The sequence below is a fragment of the Balaenoptera musculus genome, chromosome 14, assembly GCF_009873245.2.
Source record: "Balaenoptera musculus isolate JJ_BM4_2016_0621 chromosome 14, mBalMus1.pri.v3, whole genome shotgun sequence".
In the NCBI taxonomy this organism is placed as follows: Eukaryota; Metazoa; Chordata; class Mammalia; order Artiodactyla; family Balaenopteridae; genus Balaenoptera; species Balaenoptera musculus.
Window position 1 is genome coordinate 62918166 of NC_045798.1, and position 14794 is coordinate 62932959.

At 42.5% G+C, this 14794-nt stretch overlaps 1 protein-coding gene across 2 annotated transcripts in view; it reads right to left on the reverse strand.

The window, feature by feature from the left end:
* The window catches only part of LOXHD1 (lipoxygenase homology domains 1), a 222126-nt gene that overhangs the window by 14743 nt on the left and 192589 nt on the right, over positions 1-14794 (reverse strand). For both annotated transcript variants that reach the window (XM_036823221.1, XM_036823220.1), the window contains one exon: positions 13316-13501. In XM_036823221.1, coding sequence (XP_036679116.1) covers positions 13316-13501 — 186 coding nt within the window. The remainder of the gene's footprint in view (positions 1-13315; positions 13502-14794) is intronic.

The following is a 14794-nucleotide window of genomic DNA, read 5'->3' on the forward strand; positions in this document are numbered from 1 at the left end:
TTTTTTTTAATTTTATTTATTTATTTATTTATTTATGGCTGTGTTGGGTCTTCGTTTCTGTGCGAGGGCTTTCTCTAGTTGCGGCAAGTGGGGGCCACTCTTCATCGCGGTGCGCGGGCCTCTCACTATCGCGGCCTCTCTTGTTGCGGAACACAGGCTCTAGATGCGCAGGCTCAGTAATTGTGGCTCACGGGCCCAGTTGCTCCGCGGCATGTGGGATCTTCCCAGACCAGGGCTCGAACCTGTGTCCCCTGCATTGGCAGGCAGATTCTCAACCACTGCGCCACCAGGGAAGCCCATGATAAACTTTTTAAAACTCAATAAATATATTTACTTTCCTGCATTAGGACCAGTTCCATCTGTAAGTTTGTAAATTGGTTGCTTTCTGAGATGATTCCTGATACTATCATACACTAATTAAACTGCTTAATAAGGTTCGAAGTATTCAGTCTAGAGATGGTGCATGTCAGACCCATGGAAGCAGTCCTAACAGGCTTCGAGAGCAGAACGTAGGAAGGAAGAGGGAGTGAAGAGGGAGGCAGAGGAAGAGAAGACAAATCGTTGGTCCTGTTGGAAGATGTCCCAGTGGAAGACATTCTTTGCTCTCCCCCAATCCCCTACCCTGTGTGTGTGTGTGTGTGTGTGAGAGAGAGAGAGAGAGACAGAGAATATGAATGAGGTGATTCCCTGTCCAGGCCTTACCCAAATCAACTACTACAGGATCTCTGGAGCGTGACCCAGGCATCAACAGTCTTTAAAGCTTCCCAGGTGATTCCAATGTGTAGCCAAGGCTGAGAACTTGAGCCTGCATCGTAATTACCTGGAGGGCTTTGTTAAAACAGAGAACTGGGCCCCACCCCCAGAGATTCTGATTCAGTAGGTTTGTAGTGGGGTCCAGGAATTTCTTTCTCTAACCAGTTCTCAGTGCTGCTGGTTCTGCTGGTCCCAGAGCCACACCTTGGCTTAATGTATCAGAGTCATCTCTTCTCCTCCAGGATGATGGTCTTTCTATGATATCATGGCAATAATGATCAATGGGAATCAAGGAGAATTTTGTGTTAGTGTGTGCATGAGTGTGTGTGAGTGTTAGTGGAGGGGGATGACATTTACCGGAGAGGTGGGTCATCATGAGATCACTTCTGTTGCTGGAATGCACTCTTCACCCTGCTCTACGTCCTGGGCAGGTTTCACTCCTGAATTACACTTCCTGAGCGCCAGGCAGGGTGGTGACAGAGGAAAGCAGTGGGCTGATGGGAAGGGTGGATTCTGGGCTGGCTTTGACTTTATCCACAGTCAATCCAGTGCCCCAGTGTGTGGCTGAAGACCACCAGAGGAGGAGCCTACCTGGCCCGGGTTGCCCTGCTGCTTCTTGGCAGGTTGCTCCCTTCCCTCTGCATCCCCCTGTCCTCTCTCCTCTGAAAGCATGGCATTGTCTCACCCCATCCCCAATTCTCCTTTCGAGTTTGATTCTGCAAAGAAACTTCTTCCATGGTAAATAGCAGGCTAACCCCAACCATTCTGAGATAAAGAAGCTTCATTCTCAGCTTCATGCTCACTGCGTATTTAGTTGCCTTGTTTTGGAAATGTTGGATGTGATTAACAGGGATCCTACCACAACTTTCTAGACTAATAACCTATCAAACATGCGAACAGGCAGCTCTGGGCAGGCTGATGCCATGTGGCTGGGTTCTGCTGGTGAAGACACCAGAGAAGTTGACAGACCCACAGTTATAGCATGGCTAGTTGTGTGTCCAGCACTACCTGGATGGTCTCCACCATAGACCAATAGGGAACCATCTGAATCGCACCATTAGAGAATCCATTTCTTTACAAAGTCTCCTCTTTTAGAGTCCTACTTTATTTTTTTACACAAATATAGCAAACACTCCACACTGCCTGACATCTTACCTTTTCACTTACAATCTATATCAGTACATAAATATCTGCCCATCCTTTTCCACAGTTGCATGGTATTCCATTGTATGCACACAAAAGAAATTTTCTACCTTGTTCTTATTGATGGATAATTAGTTGCTAACCAGACTTTTACTTCTATATGCAATGGTATAATTACTATACTTCTACATGCATCATAGTGATCTTTTAAAATCATAAATCGGATTTTGTGACTTCTCCATAGAAAACCCTACAATAGCTTCCCAGCACTCTCAGAATAAAATACAAACAGCTCACTAACAACTCTAAGAATCGACATGACTTTGTCCCTTTCCATTCTGATTTCATTTCATACTACTTGCAATTTTACTTACTATATTTCACTTACACTGGCCTTTTAGTACCTTAATATATGAAATCCAGTCTTGCCTTGGAAACTTTGCGTATACTTTTTTGTCTGCTTGGAACAATATACCCCAGGCTCTGAATGCCCATAGTGTTTCATCACTGAGGTGTCAGATCAGATGTCCTGTCTTTGGGAAGACCTTTCCTAACCACACTATTTGCAGAGGTTTCCTCATCCTCAGTTACTTGCCATCACATCAACATATACCCATTTCACAATCTGAAATAATTTTGTTTTTATTTCCTTGAACATTGTCTATATATTGTCTGTCTTTTACTAGGTTGTAAGCCCCATGAAAGCAGGGGTCTTGCCTGATATATCCACCACTATATTTTAGTGCCTAGAGCAAGGCTTAGCACATTATTCAACAAATGTTTATTGAATGCATGAGTGTGCACTATTAGTGAATAGGGAAGAACAAGGAAGAAGGACACTGGTGGTAACATTCTGTGAGTGGAGGGGGAAAATAATTCAAAGCCCCACCAGGGAGCAGTGGCCTGCGCTAGTAGAATTGATTATTTTATCCCAAATGTCCTAAGGTTTACTATAAGAAAAAAGCTTAAAAACTGAATGAGCATGGGGTCCCAATCTTTCCAGCCAAGAGAGGGCAGATTCTGAATGGGAGTGAGACTGACTGTTACATGCTTCCTGGATTTCATCATGCCATCTACTACCTGCAATTCCTCAGTGGCCTTCCATACCTGATGGGAAAAAAGGGTCCAATTCTGTGTTTTCATATGTAGGGCTTTCTTCACCCTGTCTCCATACACTTCATTCCTTACCTCAATAAGGAAGACCCCTAATGCAAATCCTCCACCCCAGTTAGATAGATTTATTCAGCACCACTTTAGCATTTCCTTCCTCTTCATTAAGGCTCCAAGCTATTTCCCTGCCCTAAATTCCCACCTATCCTCTGGACAACTTAGGCCCCACCTCCTCCATGAGACCCTCCAAACTCCCCAGTCCCATAGCATTCATCATCTGTCCATTCACTTGGCTATGAACACAGATGGCTTGGGAAATCTTTGCTATTGAGGTCATGAACATGAACTAACTCTTTTATGGTGATTTTATGTTGTGTGTCTGACTTCTCCAGTTAGATTTTTTTTTAAACATCTTTATTGAAGTATAATTGCTTTACAATGGTGTGTTAGTTTCTGCTTTATAACAAAGTGAATCAGTTATACATATACATATGTTCCCATATCTCTTCCCTCTTGCATCTCCCTCCCTCCCACCCTCCCTATCCAGTTAGATTTTAAGGTGTGGGAACCAGGTCTTATGACTTCTTGATTGCATCACAGGGATATTGACTTAATGCTCAATAAACATAGAATTGATAAATTATATTTACTTTCTATAGTGAACTCTCAGGTTTTTTTTTTTTTTTGTCAAGCTAAGGTCCATGTGAGTAAACAAAATTTCTTAAACAAGATAAATAGATGGTTTGAAATGAGATATGGAACCATCACAGTCCTAGCTATTAAAGAATACAAGAATCTAGCTATTATTCTTCCACAAACACTTTCACATGTACATCATCCAAACTAGGATGCCCAGAATGACACACATGGATTCGGCAAATCTGGACTGCATTCTCAGTACACCCACCATACTGAACGTATTATAATATCTCCATGCCTCAGTTTCCTTACTTGAACAATGTGACTGGGTTAAAGTACGTGATTTCTGTGGTCCTTTATATTTCTATGAACTTATATTATTCAAAAGAAAATATATAAATTCATTCTGTGATAAAAAAAAATTCTTCATCGGAGTTTTCAGAGGAAGCAAGCAAGAAGAACAAGATGAATTAGAAAATAAACACTCTGTTATAATTTGTTCAGTGTTGTAAAAGCTATCTGGGTAATTGGAATTAAGGGGAAGAATTAATCATTTATCTTGATTTTCATCTATGAACTATATTTCATGGTAATCAAATAGCCTGAGGGACAATTTTTTACAGAAGAATTCTAGCTAATAAGTGGATAAGAAATAACAATTAGAAAATCATTTGTAACCCTAATTGATCATCACTGGGAGAAGCCATTAGATGAAGAGTGATGGGGGAACTTTACAATGGAGGAGTCAAGCAGACAGCCCCTGGATCCACCATTAGATGTGAACATCAGTAAGACTGAGACAGCTGTGATGTAATATGAAGGACACAGGTCCCATTTTAAAGTAGCCTTGATACCACCTATAAGGCATTCTTGCCACAGAATGTTGAACCTGAAGCTAATCAAGCCTTTAGAGCTGACCTCCAGATTGTAGGAAATATGGGGCATAAGGAAGCAATGATACCATGAAGAAGCAAACAGGCAGGTCTGGAGTGTGGAAATTTTATAGATCATTGGACCCAGTTCCTTCAACAGTCAATGGCATGAAAAAATAAAGGGATTAGGTATGGCTCTTCATTAAAGGAGACTAAAGAAGCATAACAACTAAATATGCTATGTGGACCTTGTTTGCATCCTGATTCACATAAAACCAAAAGTACAAAGACATTTTTTATGTTATTAAGGAAATTTGCATATGGAGTGGAAATTGGATGACATAAATAAATCATTGTTAAGTGTGATAATGGCATTGAGAAAATATCTACTTTTAAAAGAGAAGCATACTAAATATGTTTGGGTGAAATGACATGAGGTTCAGGATTTGATTTTATATCTTTCAGCAACCAAAAAAAGAAAAAAAAAGGTTAAAAGGGTAAAGCAGGTATGACAAATCATGTGTTGAATCCATGTGATGGGTATGTGGAAGTTCATTATACATATCTAGCTGTCTTGGCTTACATTAATATTTAAACTTTCATCTCTGGAAGAGAAAGTTACTATAAAGAAGAAGTTAGGCACAGAACCTTGTTCCTCTCCTGACCCTAGTATCCCAACCACTTGGGCTCAATGAAGACACAAAAATCTTTCTTTCCCTGCCGATGATAGGATCCTGCTTTCAGATCCAAAGTCTGGTTGGAGAGGAGAAGGCCACTTCTCTGCTTACAAAGGGAAGAGATTAACATCAATGACTTGGGATTTCTTTAAGTTCAAGAGCCATTATGGGGCCAAAGGCAATCAGTCTTGGGCTATCCAAGGCAGGCATCAATTTCTTTGAAGAGCCAAAGTAGTAGCAACAAACAATCGTTAGGATGGCTTAGAGCTGTCCAAGGTGCTGAACTGTCTCCTTTTTTCTTTCAAGGTTTTGACAGTGATGAGACAGATTTGAATGCAGAGTTTTTGCATAGAAGAAAAATGCAGAAAAGTGCAGTTTTTTTCTTGAGAAAACTGAGAAAGTCTAGATATGTGCATAGTGTCTAAGGAGTGGGGACAGCCATTATTAGAGGACCTAGTGATGACCCTGAGGTTCATGGCCAGTACTCAATTTTTGAAAGTACTAAGACACAAGGAAAAATTCTGATTTGGGAGAAATGTGGGTTCCCTGTGGTGGAGGCATAAAAAGACAGGAATGATCAGAGGGACTGAAACAGAGGTATAAATAAATTCTATATTAAGTTCCTACTATATTACAGTCAGTGTGATAGGCATTAGGGAAAGAGCAATGAATATGACAACGGTACTCATGGAGCTGATAAGTAAGGGAGACAGAGACTAAGCACGTAGTTACAAATATAATGACTATTCTGGGGGACAGTTTAAGTAAGGTAAGGCAATCAGAAGAACTTACAGTGAGGAGGTTAGTACATAAGAGAGTTTGTTAATCATAAACAGGGAGATGTAATCATGGCAGGGTGCATGCTGGGAGTTAGGTCACAAGGCAGAAGTCTCAGGGGCTGGAATTAAATGTCAAGCACATAGTAGAAACAGAAGCTAGTCTGATGCCTTTTAGTTCTAGATTCTTCCTCTTTTTCCTGCTTAGAAGAATAGTTGGTTTCTGAGCCCCAGTTACCACTGAACTGCCTGCAGGGCTATGGAGACCCCAGCTGCAAAAGTTAAGAGCAATGAGTTTGTCAAGCAGATCCCAACTTGACACCACCTTGAGAATTATAGCTCTGGACCACCTCACTGTACTTTAAGCTGCTGCAGTTAACCTTGCTGACTTCAGGCTCTCTGATGGGACTTCACTCTGATTTGGTGCATTTTATCTTGGCCTAATGGCCTTGAATATTTTTCTATCCAGCAGCAAATCCTGAGGCAGATATTTTGCTGCAGAAAGGTGATTGAATTGGAGCCCTCAGGAAGTCTTCACTATTCCCTGGAAGGGCCTCTTCCTTACTGTGTTCAGTTCTTAGGGTTGCTGTAACAAATTACCACAAACTTGGTGGCTTAAAAAAAAAATAGAAACTTATTCTCTCACCACCCTGGAGGCTACAAGTCTGAAAACAAGGTGTCAGTCAGGCTATGATCCTTCTGAAGACTCCAAGAAAGAATCCTCCTGGCCTCTTCCTATCTCTGGGTAGCTCCTGGCAATCCCTGGCATTCAATGTCTTTGAGCTGTGTTCTCTATTTCCAGTCTCTGCCTCTATCTTCACATGGCCTTCTTCTCCATATGTCTCTTTGTGTCCTCTCATTTTCTTATAGGGACAGAAGTAATTGGATTTAGGAACCACCCTAAGTCCAGGATGATTTCATCTCAAAATCCTTAACTAATAAAGGCCCTATTTTCAATTAAGGTCACATTCTGAGGTTCTAGGTGGCCAAGAATTCAGGGGGAACATTCGATCCACTAAATCTGCCTTTGGAGAATTACAAATGCTTGAAGGAGTGTCTGATAGGATGTGCTACATCTGGAGGCTTCTCAAACACTTAGAGAGGAGAATGAGATTTCCCTGGGAGTCCAGAAAAGGATGGCATTTGGAGTCATCCATTTAGGCTTAAGAAGCTGCTACAAGCTGATATTTGACATGAATTTAGTCACTTGTTCACATAATTATTAAATAGCTACTAAGTGCAAGGCACTGAGAATTCAAAGTTGAATCAAACAAGTTAGAGACCTACTGTTTAGAGACTCAAAATCTGCCAGTTGTAATTGGCAAGACAATTACAATTCAGCACAGTCAGAGCTACGAATAGAGATATATAAACAGAACAGTTCGGGAGCATCGAGTAAGGAGCATCTAATTTCATTTCATGTAAAAAGTGGTAGTTAATCTGGAGTTTGAAGGATGCATTAGAATTTATCAGGGGAAGAGAATTTCAGGTGAAAACTCATCTCTTGGGTATCTATTTATGAATAACTGTTAGCTTGGACAAAGATGTAAGTTATTTCCTGCCAGGTAAAATTTAAACAAGGGCTGGCCTCGAAGTTCAGAGAGCTAGGAAAGAGAAGAGAGTGAAGAGAAGAGAAAACCTTTTTAATGGAAGTTCATCTTAGAGATTTCTCATTGTTGCAAATTCATATGTACCACACCATTCACTGGATGGGCTGGAACAGCCACGAATCAAAAGGCAATTCCACATTACAAAAAGGACAAGAAAACAGAGATGGTGAGGCTAGGTGAGAAAGTTTCCCTGACAATCTGTGTGTGTGGTGGGGAGGGAGAGGAGTACTTAGGAGGCAATGATGAACATTTTTGTCTTATAAACATGAATCCATAAATGACAGAAGGCTGTTTATCTTCCCCTCCTTTTCCCTTGTTACAGTGATTTAAATGTTTGGCTGCATAAAAAAATTTCTCATCAAGGGATTCTGGGAATTTGCTAGGGAGAAATAAACATTTTAAATAGTTTAAATTGCTTTGCTATTTGAAAACAAATGTAGTTTCATATTTCCTTTATTAAATTTATGCCCAGGAAACTATGGCATCATGAACCAACACACCACTTCTCGGGATTTCATGGCCAGTGAACGATCCTCAACATTACAGAGTTCCCCAGACAGGGTCCATCTCCCCAGACACATTCCCCTTTGGAAGTAAAAAATGTTGAAGCAATCCATTTTCCTCCCCTTTTCTTCCTCCTTCTCCTCTTCCTTCCCTTCTATTATCTAACCTCAAAGGTTGGAATTCTCAGGAATCTGCTCTCGGCCACTTTTGTTTTTCTCAAGCTGCACTTCCTCCACAAATGCTTTTATCACTCTCATGGCTTCAGTAATGTCTCTGCACTAACAACTCTTAGATCGATATCTCAGATCAATATCTCCCAACTAGTTTTCCTCCTGAGCTCCAGACCCCACTGTTACTAGCTATCACCTCTTAGATGTCTTCCAGACCTTTAAATTAAACATATCAAGATGAAGAAACTCCTCAAGCATCCTCACCATTCTTGCTCAAGTTTCCTTCTTAGCCAAACCTTTAATAAGCTTTCTGCCTTAAATATTTCTCAAATCTTTCTACATTTTCTCCATTCCCCACTGCTACCATCATTGTGAAAAACATCATTATCTCCCATCATCTCTTAGCCGGTCTTTTGAACTTTGTTTTCTTTTCCATTTAACGTATCCCCCACAGATACGATGATAATCTTCCCCATGTGACTACTGTTCTGAGATCCCCTGATGGCTTCTCAGGACAATTAGGATAAAGACCCAATCCTTGACATGGCTTATAATACCTTGCACAGCCTGATTCCAGTGTACTTGCTAGCTTCCAACCCCATTCCCTATTTTGTAGTCATTCTGAACTCTTCTTTCATTTCTGGAACATATCAATATTTTTTTATATTTCAGGGCTTTTATGTTTTCTATTCACTCTGACTCAAATAAGCTTCATTTTTGGTAAACACCACACCTCACCAAATGTCTATTCCTATCAATACTTCAGGTCTTGGCTTAAATATCACCTTTTCAAAGATAGATCCAGTTGCACCTTATTATTTGTGTATTATCCATATTTACAAATTAACCTACTTGCTAAAATTTATTTGTAACCCTAAAATCAATCCTCACAGTGCTTTCACAGTTATTCATGGACATGTGCAGAGTGGCAAAAAATTTGAGCTGTCTGATGCACATGTTGCCAGCTGAGGTTAAACAAGATGGTGCTCTGCCTCCTTGTTTCAGCTCTCACACTATGAATAAGTGTCCTTTGTGTGGTCTATTTAGTGCTGTGGTTTTTTCTTTTTACATTTTTATGCTTTTTGTTGGTAATTTTGCTGCTTTAAATGCCCCCCAAGCATAGTGCTAGAGAGCTGTCTAGTGTTTCTAAGTGCAACAAGGCTGTGATGTGCCTTACAGAGAAAATAGATTTGTCACATAATGTTCCTTTAGGCATGAGTTATAGTATTGATGACCATGAGTTCACTGTTAATAAATCAAGAATATATATTAGATAAGGTGTCTTTAAACAGGAACACACATAAAACAAAGTTATGTATTGACTGGTTGATGACCAGAGGCCTGCAGGAACCTAATCTTGTATTTTCCCTAGGAGCAGTGGTTCAGTGTTTGCAGCAACTTTAGAGTGCAAAACTACTGTGGATAATGAGAATTGGTTATATTTGATTTATTGACTGAAATCAATATAAAAACTTGTTAGGACTGTTAGGAATCATTAGCACTACAGTAGTAGAGGAACTGAAAGGCTCATGTTGTCTGGGAAGAGGACATGTCAGGTAGGAGGAGAAAAACAAGAAAGGGGGAAACATAGGCATCACTACAGGCAAACATTATCCCTGACTCCTGGAATGTTACTGCTTGACTTTCTGGAACATTCTCCTCAAATATGTGAGCCTTTGCTTTCCTAGATAGTTTGGAAGGAGGGATACCACATGGAGCAGGAATGCCTAAGAGGACTCTGGAAAGTCTGTGATGAGAAACAGATTGGGATGGAAGGAGAAGGCAGACTTTGAAGGTGTGGTAGCAGCAGGAGAAGTCATCCAAGGAACAAAGAACCAGTAGGGTTTCAGATATTTAGTCAGGTGGAGTTAGATTAGATGGAGTTCAAGATAGCAGCCTTTGAAGGCAGGAAACAGAGATGAACTCTGATCTTGGATCAGCAATTATCTGTCTTTTATTGCTGTGAGCTGAGGATGAGACGTATGGTAATTTGAACCATTTTGGCAAGCTGAGGGAAGTCTATAACAGTCCAGGCTGAAAATAGTCAGCCTCAAAGGTGGGAACCCTAGAAACAGGTGGCAGAGTCCAGAATTGAGAGAAGCCAGAGAGAAGTCAGTACCCTGGACAGCTACACAGCTCCAAAGGCTCTAGCGTGTTTACCCAGAACTGTGGTCTTCAACACAGGCATCCTCAGTCTTTCTGGTCATCCCCTCCACCCTCACAACCCTGTTGAGTGAAACCTTCATATTAAAAATGGCCCTGACACTGTCTTCTCTTCTTGGAAAAGGGATGGAGGTCATCATGGTCTACATGAAGTTCTTCCCTGCCTAGTTCTCTGACCTGACCAGGAGGTGATCAGGGAGCCCCTTGACCTCTGATCCCATCATGTGGTCGAACCCTAAGGGGATTGTTCAGACTGGCTGGGAATAATATTTCTTCCTTCTCAAGGCTTTAGTCCCTTTGTTTCTCTGTTGCTTCTGAGGTAGGGGCTGTGGAAGAACAGAATTAAAGGCCTTGATATTTCTCAGCTCTCTCCTGGGAGTGGGGGAGGTGGTGGAGTCTCAACTAAGCTAAGATTTGGTGAGTCTCCACTATGCCACAGGCACCTTTGTAGGCAGTTATGAAAATAAATATGAATGAGCCATGGCTCCTACTCTCAAGAGTAATGCCTTGCCAGGGTGTGTTGGCAGTCCAGAGATAAAATGTGCTTCTTTCTGATTAGGACAGGGGCACACTTCCCAGGAATATACTTCCTAAACTATGGTTTGCCTCTGGCGTGGACACTGCAACAGGAAACTGTTTGCATGGATATTAGGGTAGACAAACCCCATCCCCACCCACCTCCATCAATCTGGTCTGTCAAAGCACTCTAATTAGGCTTGTGGTTACACACACAATGGAGCTCAGTGCTTTTACTGAGCCCCTGGCATCTTGCTCAAACACTGAAGTGATTGTCTTGACTGAGTGATCCATTTGTGGAGTGTCATGGGCAGCGGCTCATCTTGATCTTATGAACTGTCTGGGGCAGGAGATGATCGTAATAATTTGGCTCTTGTTGTTAAGCCAGACTTTCGACCACTGGCCAACCTTCTACTAATTCTAAAACAATCATAATGGATGATGAGAGAGTGAGAAAGAATTCAGGGATCTTTGTTTTGTTTCCTTATTGGGAAAGAGTAGAGATTCATTAGGGATATTTTGAGAATATTTTGCAAGTATGTTTCTTTCCATAGACTTACAATGACACAGAATGAACAGGAGAGGAATAAGCATCCCCTTCCACTTTTCTGGAGAAGTCATCCTCCCTCTATACCCTGACAATAAACATGTATGGGGGACATAGTGAAGAGAGGTAGAAGAAGCTGTCCTCGTCTCCTCATCTTCTTTTTTGACCTGTTGGCACAGTGGCTGGTGAGGGTGCAGAATGGAACTGGCAGGATGGGCTGGTATCCCAGAACAGGCATCAGAAGACCTGGATTTGAGTTTTGGCTGTGTCTCTTTCTTGCTGTGTGATTCTGAGTAAGTTGTTCAAACTTCACAGGGCCTCAATATTCCTTGGTTGTAGAAAAGAGAGATGATTCAGTGCTTTTGTTGCAGGAATTCACAAGATTGTTTAAGGGTCAAATGTTTGTATCATTCATATTTAACAGAGCACTAGGCCCATAATGAATGCTGTAAATGTTCGCTCAGTGAATGACTGAATGGGTACACTGAGGTTTGAAAACTGAGAGCTGTGCAAATCTTCATTAGATTATTGCTCTGAAGACTGAGTACTTTCTCTGTGCTTAATCAGAGCTTATCCCATGTTATTGAAAAAATTTTACAGTTTAACCCATGTTAAAGCTGCCAAGTTGGGCTTCATCAGATACCATGACAGACATATTGGTCGTCTGTCAGGATGTGGAAGAAGTAAGGACAAATACAACACTCAGGACACCTCTGGGCCTCTCATGGGGGAAACTCAGGAAAGACTGGAGAAGGATTTGAGTGAATAGCTTTGCTGAGGCCAGTTTCAGTGGAAGACAAGAGGGTGAGTTAGAACACATAAATTAAGAAAGTAATGTGTCTCAAGGAGGTGAAATTTAGTATTTAACAACTCTTTTCTAATTATATAATGTATAACATAAAGACCCAAAGCCAGAAAACAATGTTCAGAGTGGCCTGAAGACAACAAAAGGATAATGAAAAAACACTGAACATGAACTTCAGCACAATTACAGATATGACAAAGTATTCCTTAGGTATTTTGAAGTTAAAAATAAATTTCTTGCTTGGCTTATATTCTATCCCATCATTCATATTTATAAGTGAATTTGACTAATTTTAGACTTGCTATTATAAATAAACAAACATAATCCTTTATAGAAAATCCATGGGAAGTGAATTTGGTGATGTAGCCCTTTTTTTCTTAATTTTTATATCTGAACTAAGTAGAATTAATGCCCCGACATCACAGAAAATTAAGGGCTACTCATCACCCTGGGGGACAGGGGGGAGCAGGAGGAACTAAAATTTGCCCAGAAACATTGGCTGTTCTAACTGATGGAACAGTCAAAATGGTGGCATTTGGGCCTCCCTGGTGGCGCAGTGGTTAAGAATCAGCCTGCCAGTGCAGGGGACACGGGTTCAAGCCCTGGTCCAGGAAGATCCCATATGCCGCAGAGCAACTAAGCCTGTGCGCCACAACTACTGATCCGGTGCTCTAGAGCCCGCAAGCCACGACTACTGAGCCCATGTGCCACAACTACTGAAGCCCATGTGCCTGGAGCCTGTGCTCTGCAACAAGAGAAGCCACCGCAATGAGAAACCTGCGCACTACAATGAAGAGTAGCCCCCATTCGCCGCAACTAGAGAAAGCCCGGCTCAGCAACGAAGACCCAAAGCAGCCAAAAATAAATAAATGAATAAATGAACTTAAAAAAAATTGTGGCAATCAACTGCTTTCGGTTCCCTGTCACCCTGGGGTAGAAGGGTCCACGTGCAGTCAGGGAGACAGGGTGGGGCTCAGGTGGAGAGCTGAGGCCTGCCCTCCCTCCCACCTTGACCTTGAGCCTGAGTTACCTTTGTTGTCATGCCAGACCCTCAGCTTGCAGAGGTGGCCCAGGCTCAGCATGTCGGAAAAGTTGAATGTGTCGGTGCTGTTCCGCTCGAACTTGTTCCAGTTGGCCGACTGCTTCAGGGCCAGGGTCCCGCTGTCCCCATTCTCCCCAAAGATGATGATGAACACATTGGCATCAGTGCCCGCTCCTGGGGTGCACAAGACAAGGGCTCTGGGTGCTGGCTTTTGTGAATCATAGCTCTCTTGCTCTGGCCTCACTCTCGGGATCCTGGGAGGAGCCAGGGGGGACACATGGGCAAGTTGAGTCATCGAGGCCAGGGGTGAGGTTGGAAAGGGCTGGTCAGTGTCATAGGGCTCCCAGGTCTACAACTCTATCCTTCATCTCACCTCTGTGGCTTGTAAATGCTGCTGGGCTCACTGGGATCCCGGTTAGCAAGTGTGAATGGTTTGGTACAAGAACTCACCTAGTTTGGGGGAAATACACCCATACTTAAACATGTGCCGTGTAGACTGGCTTTACAGTTTAGAAATAAACTCCCTCCTGTACAATGTGAAAGTTCCTTGTTCCCAAATCTGCCTCTGGTTGACATTCTACACTAGAGCTTCACATCATTTGCTTAAGACAAATAGAGGTATTGACCCCAGTTGAAAAGAAAAGGCTTCTGGAAGAGGTCACTCCTTGAAGATTTTCTGATACACACCCTGTGGTTAAAAATGAAGTTATTGTTTTCTGAGAGCACATCATGTAGGGATGAGGGACTCGAAAACCGTGAACACTTGGAACTTTAAGCGAAGAGAGTGAAGGCTTCACTCTGAGGAGGAAAGGAAGAAGGGAGGTGCCAAAAAAAACTTTGCCAGCTGTCCTGACCCATCACGTATGCCGGAGATGCTTCATTTCTTTGGCTGAATGCTCCTCTGTTGAAAATGTAAGCTACCAGGGCCAACAAGGGGCTCTCTCACTAGCCATTTGTAAGTAGTGTGAGTGAGTTTGCCAGATTCCTTGCACCAGCTGCTGGGGAACAGGCTTGGTATAGGGGAGGGGAGGCAGGGGGCATTGCTTTCCTCTCAGCTGCAGGCCTTTGAGCACGCTCATACTTTTGCTTGGAAGGCCCCTCCTCTGGTGTCCCCTCTGCCTCACCGGTTTCTGTTTGTCTTTCTGGGCCAGACTTTGGCACCACCTCTGGGAAGCTCTCCATGACCCTTTCCCCTGATCTCAGGCTAGGTAAGGTGCCCTCCTCTGGGTTCCCAGCACCTGTGCCAACTTCTGTCACAGCCTCACTGTCATTGCTGCACTCGAATGTCAGTCACACACGGGCTCAGGGACTTATCCCATCTTAAGACCCCAGGCCAAAGCTGGCACACAGCAGATGGTGGCCAGGCACAGGGATGTGGGGAGGAACCCAAGGGCATCCAAGATGCATGGCCCCTGGGTGAGGGGTGTCAGGAGGCAGCAGGAGGACAGAGGGCCTCTGAGCCAAGTT